The 19,626-nt window shown below is 37.9% G+C and overlaps 1 protein-coding gene and 1 long non-coding RNA gene across 2 annotated transcripts in view; one reads left to right on the top strand and one right to left on the bottom strand.

The window, feature by feature from the left end:
• The window catches only part of LOC127966674 (protocadherin Fat 3-like), a 57,473-nt gene that overhangs the window by 23,499 nt on the left and 14,348 nt on the right, over positions 1-19,626 (bottom strand). Inside the window, exons 5-18 of the mRNA XM_052567835.1 lie at positions 13,698-14,012; positions 13,384-13,594; positions 12,757-12,828; positions 11,995-12,131; positions 11,290-11,565; positions 10,690-10,900; positions 6,376-10,470; positions 5,678-5,874; positions 5,359-5,512; positions 3,657-3,890; positions 3,050-3,442; positions 2,215-2,429; positions 1,794-1,931; positions 1,360-1,503 (exon numbers count right to left, since the gene is read on the bottom strand). Coding sequence (XP_052423795.1) covers positions 1,360-1,503; positions 1,794-1,931; positions 2,215-2,429; positions 3,050-3,442; positions 3,657-3,890; positions 5,359-5,512; positions 5,678-5,874; positions 6,376-10,470; positions 10,690-10,900; positions 11,290-11,565; positions 11,995-12,131; positions 12,757-12,828; positions 13,384-13,594; positions 13,698-14,012 — 6,792 coding nt within the window. The remainder of the gene's footprint in view (positions 1-1,359; positions 1,504-1,793; positions 1,932-2,214; positions 2,430-3,049; positions 3,443-3,656; positions 3,891-5,358; positions 5,513-5,677; positions 5,875-6,375; positions 10,471-10,689; positions 10,901-11,289; positions 11,566-11,994; positions 12,132-12,756; positions 12,829-13,383; positions 13,595-13,697; positions 14,013-19,626) is intronic.
• Positions 17,780-18,297, top strand: LOC127966675 (uncharacterized). The gene is made up of 3 exons (XR_008155671.1): positions 17,780-17,878; positions 17,968-18,060; positions 18,176-18,297. It is a non-coding gene; the product is annotated as an uncharacterized LOC127966675 (long non-coding RNA).

Genomic DNA, 19,626 nt, shown 5'->3' on the forward strand with positions numbered 1-19,626 from the left:
GGAATTGAGAGTGAAGTGAGTGTTGCTTGGACTTACAAAAGTTTATAATACAATGCTAGTGTGCTATTGCTGGTTGCCTTGTGTCCAGGGGTATTGCTAGGTGGTTATATCCTACACCTATTCGAAATATATATATATATATATATATATATATATATATATATATATATATATATATATACATACATACACAAGTACTTCCTTTAGAGTAAGTCTATGAGATATTTGAGACACTTTATCATCCAGCAGGGGTAGATCATAAGTCACAGAACACCTCTCCTCAACAAGCAGTACAATTCATTTCCATAGGGAGATGAGTTATGTGCCGAAATGTAATACTTACAAGTAGGGGAACTGTATTTCCATATTTTTTCTCTCTTAATCTCAATATTTATAAATTTGCACCAAAATGGCTTGAAAGGGTGATTTTTTTTTAAAAGAGTACACTTATTTTCAACCTTTTATTCAAGGGTGCATTAAACTGATAGTTATAAAAGAAACATTTACACTATAAAAAAATAAAATAATAATAAATAAAATAAAAAGATTTCTATTTCAAAATAAATGCTGTTTTTTAAAACTTTCTATTTATCAAAGCATAATGAAAAAAATCATGGTTTCCACAAAAACAAACAAACAAAACAAAAAAAAAACTAAGCAGCACATCTGTTTCAACATTGATGATAAGAAATACTTCTTGAGCATCAAATCAAAATATTAGATTGATTTCTAAAGGATCATGTGACATTTAAGACTGCAGCAAAAATGCAGCTTTGGAATCACAGGAATAAATTATAAATTAGATTTTTTTTTTAATAAAAAAGTTATTTTAAACTGTAATAATATTTCCGAGTATTATTATTTATTTATTTTTTTTTCTGTATTATTGATAAATAAATCCTTCTCTGGCCATATGCCACTAATTTCAAAAATCTTACCAACCCCAAATGGCAGTATACATTTTACTAAAGCATTTAAATACAATTAAAATGTCACACTTCGAATATTTCAAGTTCTGAACTGATGGAACCAAAACAGGCAGTTTAAACTCATTCACAAAAACAATAATAATAAACTTTATTATTATAAAAACCAGTTTTGCTTTCGAAGTTTAGATCAGAGATGCTATTATTAAAAACGCCCTAACGATCATGTAGATTATATCTAATCTAATGACACATTCTTGATGATAACCATTATATGTTGTGATATATTAGTATGATGTATTCAAAATATAATTCATTCCTGGTTCAGGGTTCACTGAAACCCCTAACTCTAAGCACAAGAAACAGTAACTGCATACAGGTATGTAACAATGTCTATTGTTGCAAACAAATGAGTTAAAACGGTCTCTCACACCTGAATAACAGCTGAAGCATTAGCGGGAGAGAAGACCGGTGGGTTGTCATTCACATCAGCAATCTCGATATTGACATTCACAGTGGTTGACTTGGCAGGTGACCCGCTGTCAAACGCTTGCACAGACAATGAATAGCTGGAGACCTTAAGCAACCGAGACAGGAGGATAAATGTCAGGCAAAAACAGTTCAGAATGACTCAACTCTCAATAAATCTCTTTTTTTTTTTAAAGAACAGGACTGTTCGCTCACCCACAGTCACTCAAAAGCCTAAATTTCAGCCCTACACTGCCTAATTAAAGACTTTACGGCTGATTTAAAGATAATTGGCCAAAATCATGCGATATCTCAGGAGAGTGTCTAGAAGAGCCACGGCGCAAGGATGTCAAGATTCATTAGCCAAAGTCAAAAACCGAGCTCATTCCAAGGACTAACCGTCTCTCTGTCCAGTGCCTTGTTAACTTGTAGAAGCCCGGTGACAGGGTCGATCCAAAACTGATTTTCACGGTCCCCTTTCAGAATGGAATAAGTGATTCGCCCATTGATCTGACTGTCCAGGTCTTCTGCAAACAGCTGCACATAACAAACAGAAAACAAACGTATAAACTCTAGCATATATTTCAAAGGAAAGAGGCTAAAACTCTGTGAATTTATACAGATCATGAAGCAAATTACACCCTCCTACTGTAAATAATATAACAGCTCAAGTACACAGTACAAATGAATAACTAATGTAAGTTCATTAAGGGGATTTATGCGAGCAATACGCTAAATTATACGCTAGCTGTGAAACTGAAATGATGTCTGCGGTTAATAAAATGCCAGTGAAGTGGCTCGGCTAATGAGAGAACTTCACCCTCGTGACCGTTTCTCCGATGGCTAGGTCCTCGCTGATCAGAACATTGTAGATGTCCTCGCTGAATGAAGGCGAGTTGTCATTGACGTCCAGAAGCTCTATGGTCACTATTGTCGTGGCTCTCAAGGGAGGCGTTCCACCATCAAAGGCCTCGACATTCAAGAAAAAATCCTTGCAGAGCTCATAGTCAAGATCATCTGCCACAGAAATGATGCCTGAAATCATGCGAGACATGAGCCAGAGTAAAGCCAATTAATTTATATGAAAATGACAGACAACACAGTTACATAACTCGCAAAACAAAGGCTCCTTGGGATGCAATAAAAGCCTGAATATTTAGTTCATGCACAATATCCAAAAGAAAGTACTTCCCAGCTACACCTTTAAGAGCTTAATTCTTTTAAAGTATAAAGCACTTTACGCTTTTGTGATATAACTATTCAGTGATATATCTAAAAAATGATGTGGATTCCAAGGACTGTCAACATCTTTTTAAGACACAAAGAGAACTCTCAATAACCGCTCACATGTTTTCTGCATGTTAAGCACTGTTATTAAAGTTTCATGGAGCATTCATAACTAATTTTCCCATTCGCTGCACTTATATTGTGCTGTTTTAACAGACACAATTTATCAGATCATAATGTCTTTTCTACAGTCAGTGGACTTTCTTACATTTGTTTCAATGATTCGTGAAAAAGCAGTGATAAATGAACTGACAATAAGCCTCTGTCTGTATTCATCACAAGTGAGCTCCCAGAAGAACTCTAACAAAATATTGTTAGACCAGAAATAGATTTTATTTATGCAGAAAACGTGCGTCTCTCTGCCTTGCCTGTTGAATCATCAATGGAAAACTTCCCCAGCTCATTTCCGGACAAGAATCTATAGTAGATTTCTGCATTCACTCCAATGTCTCTACTTGTGGCACAGACTCGCAGGACTTCTGTTCCTACTGTTACATCTTCAGGCACTGTGACTGCGTAATCTAGCTTTTGAAACAAAGGTGGGTTGTCGTTCACGTCCAGAACCATGATGGTGAGGTCCAGCTCGGTGGAGAGTGAGCCATCGCCCCCTGCTCGGTCAGTAGCCTTGATTCTGATCCGATACGAATCTTGCACCTCTCGGTCCAGAGGCTTCTCCAGGATCACCACACCGGAGAATGGGTCAGTGGAGAACATGCCACCAGCAGAGTCAACAAGTGAGTACACCATCTTCCTGTTTAGACCTGGGAGAAGGCATATTTTTGGACTATAATTTTACTAAAATAAAAAGTATACATCAGTTTTATGATCCATAAAGCAACTTGGATCATTAGGGAAAAAGTATCACATTGCAGGACTATTTAAAATGAAGTGGTGGAGGAAAACAGCATCAGTCACAGAACCTCTTATACACTCATATAAAGTTGAACCTAAATGTTACACATGTGAAATACTTACCTTCATCTGGATCATTAGCCCGAAGGCGCGTGAGCAAGGCCTTGGGTGCCGCATTTTCATATACACTCGCCATGAACCGTGTGAAGGCAAATGACGGTGCATTATCATTAACATCCAGAATGGTCAGAGAAATTTCAGAGCGACAGAACAGGCCTCCTCCATCTGTAGCCTGTGCTATCAACTTATAACCTGCAGTTTTCTCACGGTCCAATAAAGAGGCTGTCTTCAGTTCACCTGGCAACAAAACAGACAGATATAAGAAAAGTACAAAGACTCACAGGATGGATTTCAGAACCATGGGCCAGAGCTACATTAAGTAAAAACTTCAATCAGATGAATAAAAGATATTGTAAGTGACAGACGATCGTGCTAAATATTTATCTGTCATAAATGTTTCATTCAATCAAGACTTATGAAGTCATTAAATTAATTACTAAATTTCTGTCATCTATCTAAAGATACTTTCAACTTTTCTGTCAATCTGGGATAACAGGCAAACTTGTAGAGATCTGAAAACCTAAAAAAATAGTCAATTTATTAAAATAAATTAAAGGCTGGAATTCACTAGACAACTTTTCCAACACATGGTTACAGGGAAAAAAATGAGCATCATAAACTAAAGCAAGGATCATACACTTCTATACACTACATACTTGCAAATCCCTCCAAACACAACAAACTCAGGCATATACTCTCTAATCAGCTCAAAATATCAAACTTGTTTGATATCTTCAGATATTAAAGAATCATAATCTGTCATATGAAATCTAGGTAAGATCTGTCTGTCGACTCCAAACACTCTCCACCAACATGTGTAAAGTATATGAGTTCAGCGTTAGTCATGGCCTGGTTTTATGGATCAACTATTATGTTGTTCAATATACTGATAATACAGTTTTTCTATCCTTGCTATCAAGCTCAAAACGTGACAACAGCCATGCAATTCTTAAGTTTATTACAAGGTGCAACAAAGCATAGCTGAGACTAAATATTACAAAAACAAAATAGATGGTTATTGATTTCAGAAAAAAAATGCTCCAATAGTGCAAACACTACTTATTCAGGACAGAGAGGTCGATAGAGTAGAAGAGTACAAATACCTTGGTACCATTTTTGACACAACTTTAAAGTTTCAGCAGAATACGGAGGCTATTATCAAAATTCTTTTGGAATACAAAAATCTATTTTGTGTGTATTTTATAATACTTTTATTGAGATAATTTTAAGTTTTTCATTTTTATGGTGGTTTGCTCTATTTCTATTAAGAATAAGAATAGCCTCCAAAATATAGTTCGAATTTACTCAGAAATTACTGGTGTGCCACTCCGGAGCCTAACTGAATTTTCATGATGAATAATGACACGCACCCCTTGCACTCTGAGACAATGCCTACTGGTAGAAGGCTTAGAAGTATTAAAGTTACCTTTGTACCAAAAGCCATTCATATTTGCAGTTTGAATTTTATTAAGGATTCTTAAAAGTGTTTGTATTGCTTACAGATTTTGTATGTGTACAGATTAAGTGGCTAGATTAAATATGAACCGTGTTGTATTGTTGCAATTTGTAATTATGTGGCAGTCTATTGTATTAGTGTTTTTTCCAAGAAAATCATGTAGTGTATTCATTCAAGACTTGAGAAATTGAAAAAATTAAATGTGTCAAAAGTATAAAAGCACGTCAAAAGGAGTTTGTACAGAAATACCAGTATTTGCATCCATGTAAAAATCTTCAACACCAATGCCAAACAGAGAATACTGAATTTCTGCATTAACACCACTGTCCAAGTCTGTTGCTCCAACCGACAGAATAGCAGTATTAACAGGCACATCCTCTTGAAATGAGGCCTCATATTGCGCCTAAAAAATAATGATAAAAATGTATTCAAATAGTGTATTGAATTCTTAATACTTTTGCATACCAAAACTTCATTAACGTACATCAGTATGCATGCATTAAACATGTTAGTTGTTAACTTGGCCTGTATAAGATGACAAATACCAGCCTAAATCAATTGCTCAGACCTGATTGCAGATGGGGCTGTTGTCATTGGCATCCATGACAGTGACCTCCACGCCAATGCGGGTTACAAACAGGCCGTCGCTGGCTGTGATATTGAGCAGGTATCGATCCTGCTCCTCTCTATCCAAAGGCCGCTTCACCAAGACCTTCCACTCCCCCTGAACGGGAGTCAGCGCAAATACCCCCTTGGGGTTTCCTCCTGAGTCAAAAAGATGGCAACAGAATTGAGATAAATGAGCTAGATAGATTTGTGTATCTCTGTGATGGCCTGCACAAAGACCAAACCATCATTTCCAGAAGCACATTACAATGGTTATATGCTGTAAGGTGCTATTGTTAAAACAAACTGCATGTATTTCAAAACTGTATTGAACACATCAAATTAAAATGTGCTTACACACATCAAAATAACTCCAAGAGCATGTTAAGTGGACCAGAACACTTAGGGACACTTTTGGAGAGGATATATATTTTATCTCAAGTTATTGGAAACAATAAACTGAGCTTAATTCTAACAATCTGTTCACATTCCCAGATGAGCTTTAAACAAAGTAATGTGACACATAAAGCAGATGGCTCTTTACTCATATAGCTTTTGCACACTTAGTTCATTAAATTAAACCCTTTCAATGTGATTATCTTTCCCGGAGAGCCTCCGTGAGCCATAAATCATCCTCCAGTGGCCTACTTTAATACGCACCTGTAATATGGAAGCTGACAAGCCGATTCTGATCAGAGCTGTCCCCGTCACGAGTGCTCAGCACTGAAACCACTTCTCCCAGAGGGTCGCTCTCAAGCACAGCACCTCTGTAGTACTCTCTCTCGAAGGTAGGGGGGTTGTCATTAACGTCCGCAATTGCAACGGTCACTAGAGCTGTGGAGGAATGTGAGACACCCTCTCCTAGATCAGATGCCACCACATTGAAGGTGTAAGATGGGCACATCTCATGATCCAGGTCATCAAGAGTGGTGATCCATCCAGTCTTACTGTCAATAACAAACATGGCACGAGGGGCAGATTTAGATCTACTAGCTTTGTCCGGTTCTTGGTTCAGGGTTGGTCCAAGGCTGTAATTAACCTGTCCGTTAGATCCCCAATCAGGGTCAAGTGCTCGTACCTGGATTACCCGTGTGCCCCTAGGCATACCTTCCATAACCATGGCCACATAAGCATTGGTTTCGAATAACGGTTTGTTGTCATTCACATCCAGCACCTTGACTTCTACATCCACTACAGACATGGACTCAACCAGTGCCTGTCTCATGGTGGCTGCAACTTTGAAACGGTAAATGTTGATGAGTTCATAATCAAGGGGGTTTACAATCCTTAGAAGTCCAGTTTCTCTCTCAACTAAAAACGTCCCACCCTGGTTACTCTCCCCAGTCTCTCCATTCACCACAGAAAAGAAAGCTGTCTGGCCAGGACTTAAGTACACTGATCCCAAGACTGTCCCAACAGGTGTGTCCTCTGGGACAGTGTAGGAGTACTGGGGTTGGGTGAAGGAGGGCACATTTGCATCAGGTGGTAAGACATGAATAAATGCAGACACAAGGGAATGTTTGGCTGGAACACCTCCATCAGTAGCTTTGACAAAAAAGGAGAGAACTGTTCCTCTTAAATGTGCCATGCTTCCCTTTGTGACCATCCAACCACTGTCAGGCTCAATCTCCAACACATCCACAAGAGGAAGCCTTGCCTCACTGTACAGCGAGTAACTAACTCTGCCATTATCCCCAGAATCTGGGTCCTGAGCCTGGATTTGAGTCACCAGTGATCCCATTGGCACATTAGCCTTTATGCTAACTCTATACTCCATAGCCATGAAACGTGGTGCATTATCATTTTCGTCAGCAAGAATTACCCTAACAGTGCAGAAGGATGCTCTTCCCCCACCATCGAGCGCCATAACAGTTAGCAAAATGTCTCTGTTTATTGGGTTTTCTCTGTCGAGCTTCTGAGCTGTAGTTATCAGGCCATCAGCTCCAATGTAAAACTGAGTCTTTCCAAGGTCATTGATAAAAGAATACATGACCTGACCAAACATCCCTGAGTCCTCATCTGTGGCACGCACCTGAATGACTTTGGTACCTGCTGGGGCATTCTCACGAACCTCCGCCAAGTAGAACCTTTGACTAAAGACAGGGCTGTAAAGATTGGCCCCCATGACTCGAATGTTCACCTGTGCAGTGTTGGTGAAGACCCCATCTGATACAGACACATTGAGGTTGTATGCTGGCTGCATCCCTTGTCTGCGCTGACTGGACAAGTAAATGACACCTGTCTGAGAGTCTATTATAAAGTTCATTTTTTCATCTCCAGAGAGTATGCTGTACCTCAAACTCTCGGCATCTGAGCTGTCTGCATCAGAAGCCTGGACACATGTCACAATGTGCCCTCTGGGAGCCAGTTCACTCACAAAAGCTTCGTAAAGTGGCTGGCTGAAGGATGGTGGGTTGTCATTCACATCACTCACTAAGACGGTGACCGTGACCTCACTGCTCTGTAATGGGAAACCGTTGTCTGTTGCCCTAACGATAAAGCTAAAGCTCTGTGTAAGTTCATAGTCCAGAAGACGTGTTGTTAACACGAGTCCACTAGTGCTGTCAATGTGGAAGTAGTCTGTGCTGTTAAATCCATCAGAGAGGATTTGATAGCTAATCACACTGTTTCTTTCAGAATCCTTGTCGGTCGCCCAAAGCTGTATCACGCTATACCCGATCATTGAGTTTTCTGGCAAAGTGGTGGTGTATGATGCATTACGAAATGCAGGGGCATTGTCATTTACATCCACTACAACTATATCCACATCTACTTCAGATCTGGCTCCAGTGAGAGTGTCTGTAGACCTGATGGTTAGCCTGTAGTAGGGAGTGGTTTCATAGTCTAAAGGATATATGACACTAATCATACCATTATCAAAGCCAATGTCAAATTGGAAAGAAGGATCCCCTTCTACAATAGTATACATAATGTTTTGGCCCTCTGGGCTGGTGGCATTTATGCATAATATGGGAGTTGACACTGCAATATCCTCTCTAACTGATATGCCATAAAATGACTTGTCAAAAACAGGCATGGCCCTATTCACAACTGTAACTGGAAGCTCGACAACAGTGAAGAGGGAAGGGTAGCCTGCATCACGTGCAAGGACAACCAGTGGATATTCAACATTGGACAAGTCTGCATCAAAGGCCCTTTTAAGACTAAGCTCCCCAGTGAGCTTATTTATCTCAAAATGTGGATGGTCTTCCTTAAGCTCGTAATATATAGCTCCATTTATCCCTTTGTCCAAATCTGTCGCAGACACCTGGAAGACGGATGAGCCAGGTTCTGCATCAACCTGCACAGCCGCATAATATGGAAGGCCTAGAAACTCAGGGGCATTGTCGTTAACATCCTCAACTTCTACTCTGATGGTTACTCTAGCAACTCGCAGCTGGTCGTATTCTCTACTCGCCTCAACCACCAGCTCATACAGTTCCTGTTGTTCTCGATCGAAAGGGACTCCTGTGGTTTGAATGACTCCTGATGTGGGACGAATTGTAAAGCGTGTCCCTGCATTCAAAAGCGTGTACTTTAGTGGTTCATTTAAGCGGTTTCCTACAGCATTTACAATGCTCACGGTGGTAATGTTCACACTGTTCTCCAGTACAGAAGAGGAGTATGTGGTTTGACTGAAGAGGAGGCCACTGTCCATTACCTCTTTTACTAACACAGTCACCAGTGCTGTGCAAAAGTACCGCCCATCTGACACCTTGACACTGAAACGATAACGGTCTTTGGAGAGTTTATTGTTTTTGACTGTAAGTATGCCTGCTGATGAATCCATTTCAAAGTGCTCCAAGTTGCTATCAGCCAAGGAATACATCAGATCAGTGGTCATGTCTGGATCAGTGGCTTCTACTCTCAGAACCTCAACCCCAACGTACGTTGGAAGAAGCAAAACGGTGTCATAAGCTTCTTGTGAGAACTGAGGGGGAGAGTCATTGATGTTCACAACCCTGATTAGGACCTTGGCTGGCTTCTCTGCTGTTAGCTGAGGCCTGCCACTGTCTCTCACATTAACAGAAAAATAAAAAGCACTGAATTTTTCATAGTCCAGTTTAGCTATAGTTCTGACGGAGCCTGTTCCTGAGTCCACAGTAAAGAACAATTTAGCTGTGTCCTCCACAATCTGGAAGACCAGGAGGGCATTGTGATTCTTGTCAGCATCTGTGGCTTCAATTACCAGGGGCTTTCCATCCTCACTTATCACCACACTATTGATGGGGGCTGCCTCACTGACGGTCCCTGTATATGTGAGCTCCTGAAAAACTGGAGGATTATCATTTTCATCAACCACTTGGATGCAGACAGTGACACTGGAGGCAATCCCAGCCATGTTTACAGCCTGGATCACTAGCGTATATGACGAGGTCATCTCAAAGTCAAAATTCCTTTGTGTTGTGATGACACCTGTGTAACGGTTTATTTTAAACCTCCTTTGATCATTTCCTTGTATAATGTCATAAATCAGTGTGGTTTGGCTAATTGCACAGACCAATATGACAAAAGTCCCAATAGCCACATTCTCTGTGATCTCAGCCTGGTATTCCTGCTGGGCAAACTTTGGACTGGAGAAATCAGACAGAGATATGGCGATCTTAGCTGTAGTTGTGCTACTTAATGCCGGAGTACCTCCATCGGTGGCTATCACAGTAAGGGTATAAAAACCCACAGTTGTAAGGTCCAGCTCTCTGGCTACTGAAATTAAACCAGATAATGGATCTACTCCAAATATGCCACCAGTGTTTCCTGTGAAAAAATGAGATGTGTCTGTCAGTTCATGATGAAAAGTGCATGTCGGGTAAAGGATACATCAAAGATAAATCTTAAGATTCATGACAGGTTAAAAGAATGAGCTAATGCATCACACTCTGTGGAACAGACAATCAGTTTTACACAAAACAGCTGAACAATGGAAATATTATCAGGGAGTGTAATAAATTCAAGAGATGAGAACATGATGTTTACCTGAAACAATTGAGTAAACTATCTCCCCGTTTCTCCCTGAGTCTCTGTCTAGAGCGACTACCTGCAAAGCTGACGTTCCTGGAGGAGAAGACTCAAACACTGTACTCTCATAAATAGTGCGAGTAAAAAAAGGAGGCTGGTCATTGGCATCCTCCAAGGTCACAATAATCCGTGCCAGGTCTCTATAATAGGGAAATTCTTGATCTTTCACCTAAAAAAGAGGAGGAGAGACAGGGCAACAGACCTGAGGAGAAAAACTAAGATTTTGCATGGAAAAGATTTGTGAGGAAACAAGTAAAAAGAGGAAAAAGTAAAACAAAAAAAAGAGACAGCAGACAGAAAGGAACAGTTAAAAATGTAAATTGTTAAAACTTAAAATCTGGTATGCTGGGCTATATTTATGATTATCATATCATACAGTAAAAGTACATATCATATCATATCATATCATACAGTAAAATTACAGTGGAGTTCAAGAGTCCACACTGATCAAAATATCTGGAAACAAATATAAAGCTTATAATTTTGAGCCATATAAAAAATAATTTGTGAACATTTTAATATATTTTTAGTTATTTATAAATGTATGGTGTTTCTCACCATAACCGTAAGGATGTGCTGAGAGCGGATCTCATAGTCCAGTCGATCTGCTATGTACATGACACCAGTACCAGGATTGATCTTAAACAACCGCATGCTTGCCGGATCAACGCTGCCATGGATAGAATAGCTCAACTTTGCCCTTTCATCCTTGTCCCTGGCCCGGACGCGCAAGATCTCAGTGTCGGCTGGCGTATCCTCAGACACAGAGACTTCATATGTACGCTCAGAGAAAATGGGACTGTTGTCATTGCTGTCCAAAACTTTTATGTAAATCTGTAGATACAGCAGACTGAGTCATTTTTAGCTTTTCACAGAGACATTCAATCTTAGTTAAACAAATACATGAGTAACCTACACTGTTGCAATAGGCTCTTATGTCAAAACAGCTTAAATAAGAAACAGAAAATGCACATGCTAGAGTGACAATTCAATGTAGGTTTCTGGGACACTTTAATACTCAGCAGCCCCTGGCATATCTGAAGACATTTTCAGTGAATATTATAAAGATATCTCTTTCACACAGCAAACTTCTATTGATAAAATTAGATAAAAGATGGCACGCTGCTTAAAATCCTATAGACGTCTCTCTCTTGGATATTTCAACCACATCTGCCAGGAATATTTGTGTTTCTGGCAAAGTTAGCAGACTTGTAACATCTGTTAGGAAAAGTTTCCAAGAGGTCTGCATACGAATACACCTACCTGTGTACTAGCTGTGTTTTTCCCATCTGTCACCTGTACCGTCATATTGTATAGTGACTGTATCTCAGCATCTAGAGGTCTGGCTATTAATATGGTCCCCATGCGTCTCTGAATATCAAATGGACCATCGTAGTTACCTATTACACCAAAAAAAATCACAGTTAGCATGAAATAAAAGATGAGAAGTGATAGAAAATGCTTTGAATGCACTTACAAATCCAACGAAGACGTAGGCTAAATGTTTAGCAGAAAAGAATCAAGGTAAACACTCTACCAATCGAACTGTCATGCAGTTTGGCACGTCTGTGAGTAATACATTTTTTATGTTTCACAGTGATTCATCAAAGTTTCACAGCTTTCGAAACATCAACCGCTTTATGTTGGGATCTTTCCCATCAGCCTCGGGTCTCTTATCTTCGACTCCCACAAACATCTGTGTCAAGTTCAGGCCTCTTCACGGCAGATTCTCAAATCATTAATTCAGGTTCATTCTGACGGATAAGGGCAAACTTTCTGAGCATCTTTAGTATGCATTGCATGCATCTGTTCCAATTCCACTCAATTTCCACTGCACTTAAGTGAGATCAGAAGACCCTAAGCCTGGAAGGTATCTCAGCACTGAAAGTGTTTACAGGATTGAGCGCTTCACGTTTGCCCTCCAGCAAATGGAGTTTTTAAAGCGAGTATCTAAACGTATCAGATAAACCAGCCAATTTTTTTCCATTTAGGAAAATAACTACAAAATACTGACAGTTAGCCTACCACTGTCAGATGAACAGTTTCCACCACAGGAGCTCTGTGGGATATAAAACATCTCCCGGGACATTCTTCCACCTTCTCAGAAACAGATACAGATGAAAAGAGAGAAAAAGAAAACAGAAAACTGACATTGAAGTCAAAAGCTCATGTTCAGTTAAACAAATTCAAAAACAACTAGCTTTTAAATGCTAATTCATTCAGGAGTTTTGCAACTAAACTTTACACAAGCAATTCCAACATGCGGGACAACATCTGCAAAGCTCAGCGAATCCTAAATACTGAGGGGGGTTAATCAAAAATACCCTCTTTGCAGTTGACTAACTTAAGCATCTGTGCATCTTCTGTTGAGTAGAAAGTACAGGTGCAAATTATAAATATGTAGTAGAGCTGTAAGCAACAAGCAAATGGAGTAAATCATTGTCAGAATAGTTTACCACAGATATCCACTCCTTTAAATTACATTTACATTTACTCATTTATCCGCACGGTTTTATCCGAAGTAACTGAGGAATGCTACAACACAAATTAATCATCCAAAGCAGACAGTAACATCAGTAATATCAGGGACATTAAAGTTTGCATCCTGACTTAATTTATGACTGGAACTGCTGCATTAATGATGATGCTCACCAATGATGTCGAACCATAAAGGAGTTTCTCTCTGCCAAACAGAGACCTCTCCAACGGACTCATACACTTTGGCGTTTTCTGCCACTGTGAAGTTGTAAACGGCTGCTGTAAATCGCAAGGCTAGTTGCGAAGGCACGGGCTTCCGAATCCATTCAACATGCAAACGGGCGGTCGACCACTTCTGAGGGGTCCCATTGTCAATGGCTTTTATCTGAGAAAAAATGAAGTAAATATTAAGACTGAAAACATTATGCTGTAATAAAGAAAAACTTTCTTTAATATCCACTGAAGTGCCCATATGTATGATACTTTACTGTGAGCATATCATAGCCACCAGCTGTGACCATCTTCCTGGAAGACACCATGGCTGTCTTGGCATCAATTACAAATTTGCCATCGTCATTTCCATCCACGATGCTGTACGTGAGATCTGCATTGGAGCCTTCATCTCGATCGTAAGCGAAGACTCTGTAGACTGGATCACCACGTTTGTTACGGTCCCGCTCCGGAAGGCTGATGCGGTACACAGACTCTTTGAATTCTGGTGTATTGTCATTCTCATCTTGAACATGCACTATCACCCAGACAGTGGACTGCCTGAAGATCCCTCCTCCATCCATAACTGTAACCTAGATAAACACATATAGAAAAAATGATGGTGAAAAATCTTCAGAAGATAAAGTAAGCAGTGCATTTTCATTTCAGTGCAAATCTTCAATATTAACAGGTCAAGGAAGCTGCAAATGGAGTTTTAACATTTCCATGTTGTCTCTTCATACCTTCATTCATGCAATCATGTACATATCTTTTCACTCATGTCTTCATGACTTATATGTATAATATATGTATACTAATATATATATATATATATATATATATATATATATATTTCAGGTTAGTAAGATTTTTATTTGATATCAATTATATTTTTCTTCAGCAAAGATTAGTTAAATTTATCTTAAGTAATAGTAATATTTCGCAATACTGTTGTCCTATATTTTTTAATAAAATGAATGCAGTCTTGGTAAGCATTAAAAAAGACCATCCCAAAACTTATAAACTAGTATTTGATTTGCATATATTAATTTTAATTAATATTTAATTCATTTTATCCAATCAAAACAATATACTTTGTCATAACATTTTAGAGTATATTTTACTTTTGTTCTTTAAATCTTGTATCTCATCCCATGTCATTTGTACTGAAAGCTCAAGTTAAGCAACAAACCAGATTTCTGGCAAGCAGACATTATAACCTCAGATCTACATCAAAAGAGTGACTCCAGCCATATCTAGGGCCTTGAGGATGGCTTCTTTTGACTTGTGACTTGACAACAATGAGCCAAAAACCATTCACACACCTTAGCAACTTTACAGCAACTCTTCATCACTCTCTCTCTGTTCTCCAGATAAATAAAAAGACTAAAATACTGATAAACAAACCAGTCCCTACTCACCCTCTATTTAAAATAAATGAATAGAAAAATACATCAATACAACTTCTTCAGAAAACAACACAATGAGCCAACTGATATCACTCTTCTTCATAGAGCTCCACTGGAGATCAGACAGTGGCCACAAAATTGGGGCCGGGGGTATATTACACCACTGCAAAAGTCAGAAGCAGCGTCTCATGAAAGCTTCTACGAACTAAATCTTTAATGACCACCATCCGCCGTCAGCACCACACGCTGGAGACGCTGATGCCTGGGTGGCTGTCAAAGCAGGCACCTTGAGGCACTAGATGTATGATATGAACTTTGGAACTTGAAGCCTGCCGCAGAGTGAATCATCATTTACCGAACACAAAAATCAATGGCCCTCATTCCGCTCGGTCCATGTAGAGCAGGGATCACGGGGAGCCACACCCATCCCATTGATCAATGCTACTGTACTGCCCTCATTGACTGATCAGTAATTTAAGAGCTGCTCACCAGACTGTATGAAAATTTGCACATCTGCACGTGTTTTGGTGTTAAATAAGAGTCCTTGGTCAATAAGCACTGGCTTTATCCTATCTGTCACTCATAATGCAAATGTAGACAAGTCATTTGCTGTACTTCACCTCATTATAAGATTTCATCATTAGAAATAAAAAAGCACATGGAAACACTGTTACCTTTATATGTGTAAATCAATTCCTCACCATAGATACTACAACTGATTCTCCTTATATTCAAATAAATTCAATAGGTTACTGGTAGCATCTCGCTATTTCATTGGACAGACGAATGTGTTCCTAAAACAGATCAATTAATAAGTCAGTGTGTGTATGATGATAGTCAATAAAATTCTTGAGGCTGTTGATCGGTAATCATTTTAGGCTGCTTTGTACAGCAGTTACATCATAGTTTTGTCACTTATGACTATTACATAACTTTATTTTATGAACTAACAAAACTGCCCTTGAGAATCGATGAATCAATGTATTTGATGTATACTTAAAGGGATAGTTCACCCAAAAATAAAATCTGGAACTATTTACTTGCATTCATGTCATTTTTTTTATTTAATAAAAAATAGGAATTATATAGAATGTACATGCCCTTCTTTTCCATACAATGAAAGTTAATGGATACTCACATGAAGACATAGAGCATGGTATCACTGTAAAAAATTACTGATGCAAAAAGTTGTACAAATGAGGAAATACATGTTGGCTCAACATAATGGTTGTGTCAAAAAAGAAAAATATGTTTGGTCAATGATTGCATGATTTCCATGATTGTACTACAAAATGTTCATCAAGAGAAAATAAATAATTATGTTGAGAAAACTTTTAACGTTGCACAAAAAATATTATGTTGGCCGAGCAAGAGAGAACAGCGTCAATCGTCTGAGCATGCGCAAAGGAGTTCTACCAGGCAGCACTGCAGCAGGCTGGAGTCACGACATTGCACTGGTGAGTACTTTGTGCTGAGAGTTAATGAGCAAATTTAGGTTAAGAATATATCGATTGTCTATCAACAAAGTTTGAAATAGCTTTATTGTGAGTACCTACAGTGATTAGCAGTGCTGGAAAATAACATGTTTAACTCATAAAGCTTAGCATTCCTTTCCAACTGGCATGTGATTTAAAGTCGACCCTAACGGTTATTAAGCATGACATGTTCCCGTTTAATATTTATAATGGTCAATATTTTCAAATTCCATTTACATTTTGGCTTATGATATGTATGATAATTGCCTGTAACAGACAGCTAGTCTTTACAACTTGTGCTTTTGCTATCACAGAGTGACTGATAATTTAGGCTAACGTTAGTTCTAACAGTTAGTTGGCATTCAAAGCACATGTGCCTTAGTGTTAGCAGCTAGTACTTTGCACAAAGCCTAAATTTGCAAGAGTGAAATAACATTTCAGTCTGATATAAATAAATAAATAAAGAGTTGTGCTAACACGAAAATTAATAGCTGCTAATGTTATCAGATTTGTAAGCTGTTTAACATTATCAGTTTTCCAAACGGTTACATGTTTCCGTTTAATATTTTTAATGGTCAATATTTTCAAATTCCATTTACATTTTGGCTTATGATATATATGATAATTGTAATAAAATAATAAATAATAAAATATAACAGTGTTAAACAGTGTAACATAATTTACTGATACCTGTTTAAGAGAAGAAACTGCCAACAGCTCACTGCTCCACAAAAACTTAACTGCAAAACTCAACATTTTAATTTTCCATGTATACTTGATGTTGATGATCTACAATTCAAGTACAAATCCCACAAATACATGATATAATGTATGCCATAAATGGCGTTCAGAGATGATGGCTTATTTTTTTTTTGCTTGTGGGATGTCACACGTATTGTTTACGTTATCTTATTTACATGGAGTGTACATGGAACCTTGGTTGAGATTTTGATTATGGTGCTATTTTATTGTTTCAATTGGTATGGATAACAAAAATGGGCAAAGCAGTCAACTTCCCCGATTAAGACCTTGAGATCAACATGTATGCATTAGAGAGAAATATTTTGGTGTAGTATTAAGCTGTTTTTCATATAGCTCCGTTTGACCAGCACCTACATACTGTGCAGAATTAACTCATTTCACCATTGGTTAATCTTGATCAGCCTCGTGAAAGTCACCTGACATGCTTTTGGTCAATATGACTGAACAAAAAACAGCCATCGTGCACACAGCATGTTTGAGATCTATTTTAGGACTGTTAGAAAACCACTCTCAGTATCTAACCTAAGTAGACTCTGGGTATGTTATTCAAACAGTCTTAAAGGGATACCCTACTGACATTCTTCTAAGTATCTTCCTTTCTGTTAAGCAGAAGAAAGAAATTCATACAGGTTTGAAACAACATGAGGGTGAGTATATGATGACAGAACTTTTTTTTCGGTGGAGTATCTCTTTAAGGCATCTGTAGACTTGCTGCACTTGTTAGCTGATTATCCCCCTCAGATTGTAATCTTGATTGTATTTCAGGAAACTATTTCATGAAGTTGGTTGAAATGACGCCCAATGGTGAAAAGAGTAGGTGATCCTAAACTGTTGGTAGAGTATATGTGTAAACCCTTTAATTAAGTGACTTAATAATGTCTTATTGATGGTCTTTTTGGCAGACCACAGATCTAACTACTCATTGAAGGTCTGCTGTTCTTCGTGGTCTTCCCCTGTACTTGAGAGAGCCAGCTTCAATTTCAAAGACTATTAAGGTAATTAATTTGAATATCTTTTTTTTTATGGTATTACTGTTTGTGATGCAGTAGTGATTGCATAAGACATTATGCTTTCAGTCTGACACTAAAAGACATTTATTGTGTTTCACAGGATACTGAGGCACTGGGGCCACACACAAAGGCCATTAAATGGGGATCCTGGAAGTGACTGACAGTTCTACCAACTCAGGACCATATCCCACAGTGGTCAATGTGGCTGTAGTACTGGAGGAGGAGTTGTCATGGACAATCTGGGAGACTTCACAAATGCCCTCATGATGTTTGTTTCGGCACTGGTTGAATACTTGTGTAATATTTTACTTGAGCCTAACAGGCAAATTCATATGTATTTAAATAAATACATAAAATGTTTTTTTTATCAAAGCATTGTGTGTAATTTATTTGAAATAATGAAAAATAAAGTATTTTGACCAAGATTAAATATTTAATACAGTTTTATTTCAATTTGAGTCCGCTTGTTGGCCCAACAAGCTATGTTTAGTCAACAGAAAATATTTAATTGACACAACATTCTATTTCAAGTTCAGTCTACATGCAGGGGTAGTCAGCACAACACAAAAATGTTGGTTTCCGCAACTTAAATTGGGCCAACTAAAAATTTTAGGTGCAACGGGTCACTAGACATTTTTATGTTGGAGAGGCATATTTTTTTTTACAGTGATATTGAACCGGAGTTGTTTTTTTTTTGTTTGTTTTTTTTTTGCCTCTTTATAGGCCTTGAATGGTTAAATACACACACTTATACTGTATGTGTCACAAAAAAAAAGAATTATTTGCAAGTATCTTTATAAAACAGTAATTTAGGTCTTAAGTGACAGCAAACAACTGAGAAAGAAAACACATCTGTAAAAAAATATTGGATCTGGGCAGCTCTTAAAGTAACAGCAGTCTAATATTCCTGCTGTCTGTCATGTTAATCAAACAACAAAAGAGAGAAAATCTCTCACTGCTCTTGACCAAATCTCTTTTGTAACTTTAATAAGAAGAAATTAGCAATTTACGCAGTGTAGAATATGCAGTTTTTATACATTTGATTATTTTTTTTACAATGTATGTTATGTACCATTTCTTATTTATTTGTTTTTTTTTTTCTTGTCCTATTGCTAATAATTTGTTTCTTATTCTTATTGAATCATGGATTGTTTACTTGTTTTTACTGAGCGTGAGTTTTTTTATTTTATATATTTTTTTATTTATATAAGTATTAGTTTTTTTATATATATTTATATATTGATACTGGTGGCAAGAATTATAACATTTCTATTGGATCAAAAATCATAAAGACCTTATTTAAAGCAAAAACAACTATTGTGATATATACATGTATCAGAACCATGAAATAAAATTACTCATATTGTGATATAAGATTTTGGTCATATCACCCACCCCTAGTATGTATACAACTCTAAATATTCCAAGTCTCACAATATTACTCAGGAAATAACTGAAGTAATTTCTCCCTATAAATTTTCCCTCCATTCAATTTCATGTTCACATTCAAATACACTGTTTAACGTCATCCTTCTTAACATGTAATGTAGG

The sequence above is a fragment of the Carassius gibelio genome, chromosome B10 (assembly GCF_023724105.1).
Source record: "Carassius gibelio isolate Cgi1373 ecotype wild population from Czech Republic chromosome B10, carGib1.2-hapl.c, whole genome shotgun sequence".
Lineage (NCBI taxonomy): Eukaryota > Metazoa > Chordata > Actinopteri > Cypriniformes > Cyprinidae > Carassius > Carassius gibelio.